General features: G+C 52.1%; 1 protein-coding gene across 1 annotated transcript; it reads left to right on the top strand.

The window, feature by feature from the left end:
* Window positions 1-214: 214 nt before the first annotated feature.
* TRAPPC5 (trafficking protein particle complex subunit 5) lies at window positions 215-4,538 on the top strand. The gene is made up of 2 exons (XM_044995410.1): window positions 215-683; window positions 1,686-4,538. Exon 2 carries the CDS (start codon window positions 1,690-1,692, stop codon window positions 2,254-2,256), a length of 567 nt encoding a protein of 188 aa, XP_044851345.1. The 5' UTR covers window positions 215-683; window positions 1,686-1,689; the 3' UTR covers window positions 2,257-4,538.

The raw sequence follows: 4,538 nt of genomic DNA, 5'->3' as shown, positions 1-4,538 counted from the left end.
TGTAACTGACACAGTGTAGGTGACACACAGTGAAGGTGGCACATGGTATAACTGACACAGGGTATAACTGACACAGTGTAGGTGACACACGATATAACTGACACATAGGGTGTAACTGACACAGTGTAGGTGACACACAGTGAAGGTGGCACAGCACATAACCGACACACAGGGTGTAACTGACACACAGTGAAGGTGGCACAGGATATAACTGACACACAATGTAACTGACATGGCAAAGCCCGGTGAGGTGACGGCTTCCCTGCAAGGAGAGGCCAGAGCTCCCCACCCTGCGCCCAGCGGGGCTGAGACTCCACGCCCCTTCGCAACAAGCCACACCCCCTTCCCTTAGGCCACACCTCCCGGGGGGCGTCTCGCCCGCTTCCTACAGCCTGGCGGCTGAAAACGAGCCACACCCACACTCTAGGCCACGCCCCCGGTGCCACCCTTCCCTTCCGCCGGCTGAGCCCGTTACCACAGGACCCCTGCCCCGCCCACACCGAATCCCGGTTGCTGTGGTGACCAAACCCCGCCTCCCCGCTGCCTCTTCCGGCTGCCCGCAGTTGCAGCGCGGCCCTTTTGCAGCAGCGGCGGCCGTAAAGCGCAGAGCGGACCGGGAACGGCCGCGGCTCGTTGGCTTCAGGTCCCTCTTCCCCCTCCTGGAGAGAAGCGCCCCGCCCCCCGTGAGTGCCCGGCCGGGCCCCAGGGCTGTGGGAGGTGGGGGCGGGGCGGCATCCCCGGGCCCGCCAGGGGGCGGTTCTGGTGGCGTTGGGGGAGGGGCAGGGGCCCGTCCCTGGCATTGGTTCGTGGTGCTGGGGTCTGGGGGTGGAGGCAGACGGCGGGGTGGGCAGGGACAGGGTGATGGGATTGGGTCACAGGGACGTACGTGTCTAGTCACCATGTGTAATGTGGGGTCCTCAGGGTCCCTCCAAGGACCTAGGCAGTTGTATAAATCCTGGGGTGACCAGACGGCAAGTGTGAAAAATTGGGACAGAGGTTGGGGGGTAATAGGAGCCTATATAAGAAAAAGACCCCAAAATTGGGACTGTCCCTATAAAATCGGGACATCTGGTCACCCTACTGGGGAGTTACCCCAGCATCTCAGCCAAATTCCAAATCTGGTGTCAATTTTTAGCTCCTCAAATTCAAGTCCTTCCTGTGAGGTTTCAGTTGAACGGCTCCTTCTTTGCTGTTTCTGTGCCCCACTCTTAAGCCTGGCTGCGTCTCCACACTGGGCCAGGGAGCCCTGTTTAAGCATAGAATATCAGGGTTGGAAGGGACCTCAGGAGGTCATCTAGTCCAACCCCCTGCTCAAAGCAGGACCAATCCCCAGACAGATTTTTGCTCCAGATTCCTAAATGGCCCCCTCAAGGATTGAACTCACAATCCTGGGTTTAGTAGGCCAATGCTCAAACTACTGAGCTATTCCTCTAATCTAACCTAAAGGTGGCTGCCTCTCAACATTGAGGAAGGGATCCCTGCAGAGGTATTGTTTGTAAAGCACTTGGGAATTAAAGGTGCTATAGAGATTTGTTCATCAGATTTCTTTTATTTTTATTATGTGTATCACAGTAACACTTTGCAGCCTCAGCTGCGATCAGGACCCCATAGTGCCAGGCAGTACAAAGACACTCCATAACAGATGGTCCCTGTCCCACAGAACTGAATATTTTCTTCTCCTTTAGGACAATGGATTCACGCTTCACGCGTGGGAAATCTGCCATCTTGGAGCGGTCTCTGACCCGGCCAAAGACGGAGGTCAGCCTGAGCGCGTTCTCTCTGCTCTTCTCCGAGATAGTCCAGTACTGTCAGAACCGGGTTTACTCCGTCTCAGAGCTCCAGAACAAGCTCTCTGAGCTGGGCCAGCAGGTGGGAGCTCGCATCCTGGATGTGCTGGTCATGCGGGAGAAAAACGGCAAGCGAGAGACCAAGGTCATCAACATTCTCCTCTTCATCAAGGTGACGGTGTGGAAGGCCTTGTTCGGAAAGGAGGCGGACAAGCTGGAGCAGGCCAACGATGATGACAAGACCTACTACATCATCGAGAAAGAGCCGCTGATCAACACGTACATCTCGGTGCCCAAGGAGAACAGCACGCTTAACTGTGCCTCCTTCACAGCTGGCATCGTGGAAGCCATCCTCACCTACAGCGGCTTCCCTGCCAAGGTGACGGCCCACTGGCACAAGGGCACCACCCTCATGATCAAATTTGATGAATCCGTCATCGCACGAGACAAAGCCCTGGACGGCCGCTGAGCGCACTGCAGGGGGAGCTGACGTGCTGCTCTTGTACATGTGCACTGTGTAACTAAAAGGACTGTGCTAGGATGACCTCAAAGGGGTGCCGTGGCTTGTCTGGTGCAGCCTGTGTGTAGATCAGAATGAACCTGCATGAAGCAGAGGGGGCCTCAGCCCAGTTCCAGTGGAACACATTTCCCCATCATATCAATTGCCCCTCTTCCCCTCCCCCACCCCTCTGTTCAATTTTTGGCTTCTGCCAAGGATGCCAACTGGCAACCAAAGATGCATCTACACTTCAGCTGGCAGTTGTCATTCCCAGCTTGGGTAGGGGTATGCAGGCTAGTTCTGATTGCGCTAACATGCTAAAAATACCAATGTAGCTCGTGGCTGGGGCTAACCACCCTGTACATACCTAGGATCTCAGACAGGATTGTGCACAGCCCCTGCCAGAACATAATCCCATCTGAGATCCTAGGTACATACTCTGGCGGCTAGCCCTTGCTGCTGCTGCTGTTTTTAGTGTGCCACCTTGAACAGAGCTAGCGTGTGCATCGCCACCTGAGTGGGAATTACACCTCTCTGTTGTGTGTAAACGTACTAAGGCTCTGAACTCTGCTCTTGCCTAAGAGATGGTCTCTCCCGCGTGCAGAGCTGAGATATGTTGGTGGGGCAGCATCAGGAAGTTTTTTCCCCGTATGCCTAACCCCCTGCCTTCAGAGCTGATCAGAGAGCAAGTTACCCCACAGGAGGTGGGTATGTGACTTGTTTTTCAAGATTGGAGAAAACTGAATTTTTCCCTCGTTTAATAAAATAAAGTCAAGAAATGCTGGTTCCGGGGCTTCAGCGTCTTTACACCTAGGCTGCTGCTTCTGCTCTGGCCTATTTCAGCAGTTCTGACTTCTGCTTTTTGACTGCTTGAGTGTGTCAGACTCAGCGTGGTTCTTAGTGGGACAGGCAGCCACACCCCAGAACCACTCACTCAGCCAGCTCCAACTAGCTGCCCTGACTGACAGTCCTAGCAAAGCCCAGCACTGAACACTCCTCTGCCTTCTAGAGCGGATCCCTCCAGGGCAGGTTTGAGACACACTGGTGGGGAGGGATGGGGACAGAGTTTGTGTCAGAAGCTTCCCCTTCTGCTGCCCATGAAGCAGGTTCTGAATGGGTCAGTTAGTCTGAGGGTTAAAATGAAGCTTTTTGTGGGGTCCAAATCCAGCTTTTCTTTTCACAGCATAGCACGCTCACGCTTTCAACCCACGGCATGTACGCTCAGTACCTGATGAGGATGGAAACACAAAACTAGACAGCACAAGGGCTCTTCGCCATGCCAACAGCCAGGCTGTCCCCAGATGAGATTTAACATGCTTCTTGCCTGAAAGGTGACCTGCCACAGGGAACATGTTCTCTGTTGCTGTTGCTTTACAGTGTATGAAGGAGATCTGAATGTGGGAGCAGTGGGGGTTTTCTTCAGAAACTTGATGCTTCGTTTAACCTTCGAAACAGCTGAGATGTGATGTCTGGCAGCCTCTGGTCTTGCTGGAGGAGTTGCTGCCCCTAAACATTCAGTAGGCAATGAGTTGTGATACCTTATTCCACCCCCACAGTGCAAGCTTAATGAAAGAGACATGACTGGCTTGAAAACAAATCTCACTGAAAACGCTGCATCTGTGACAGTTGCACGCAACTCCTAATATAACTTTGATGGGAAGCAGCAAAGAAAAGAGATCCCACTTTTCTGCTCTTTTCCTTTGTGCAGCAATTCCATGCCATCAGTTTCACTATTCCTCTGTTGTCAGTTTCTTCCTTGCTGAAAAGAGCATGAAAAGCAACAACAGAGGAGCAAGCTTCCCCTCCCCCTCACACATCTTTTTTTAAAAGGAACTCAAGTTAAAATGGAAATATTCAGAATGTTGTTATATAAACGGAGGTTCTGTCAAAAACCGGAATTTCAAAATCCTCAGGTTGACAGTGAGCCCCTTTTAACCAGAGACTCGGATCCTTTGGATCTTTACCAAGCTGATCCTTTTTTCCTAGTTAAACTAAAATTCAGTTTAGTTAAATGGCCTTTTTTCGTTTCTCTCTGTCAGGTTGTTACCCTTCCCCATCCCCCGTTTCAAGTTCACCGCTCATTCCACAGTTCACAAAGAAATGGATTGTTTTGCATTCTGTGTGGTGCTGGTTTTACTGATCACTTTTCTATTGTATTTGCTCTTTGGGGAACGAGTGCTGTATATAATCTTGGGAAAGCCTAGCAGGACCTAACTACAAATAAAATCAGTTTATACCCAGCCTGCATGTGT

The sequence above is a fragment of the Mauremys mutica genome, chromosome 20 (assembly GCF_020497125.1).
Source record: "Mauremys mutica isolate MM-2020 ecotype Southern chromosome 20, ASM2049712v1, whole genome shotgun sequence".
In the NCBI taxonomy this organism is placed as follows: domain Eukaryota; kingdom Metazoa; phylum Chordata; order Testudines; family Geoemydidae; genus Mauremys; species Mauremys mutica.
The sequence above is the reverse complement of the archived record's forward strand: the minus strand, read 5'-3'. Positions and strand labels throughout refer to the sequence as shown.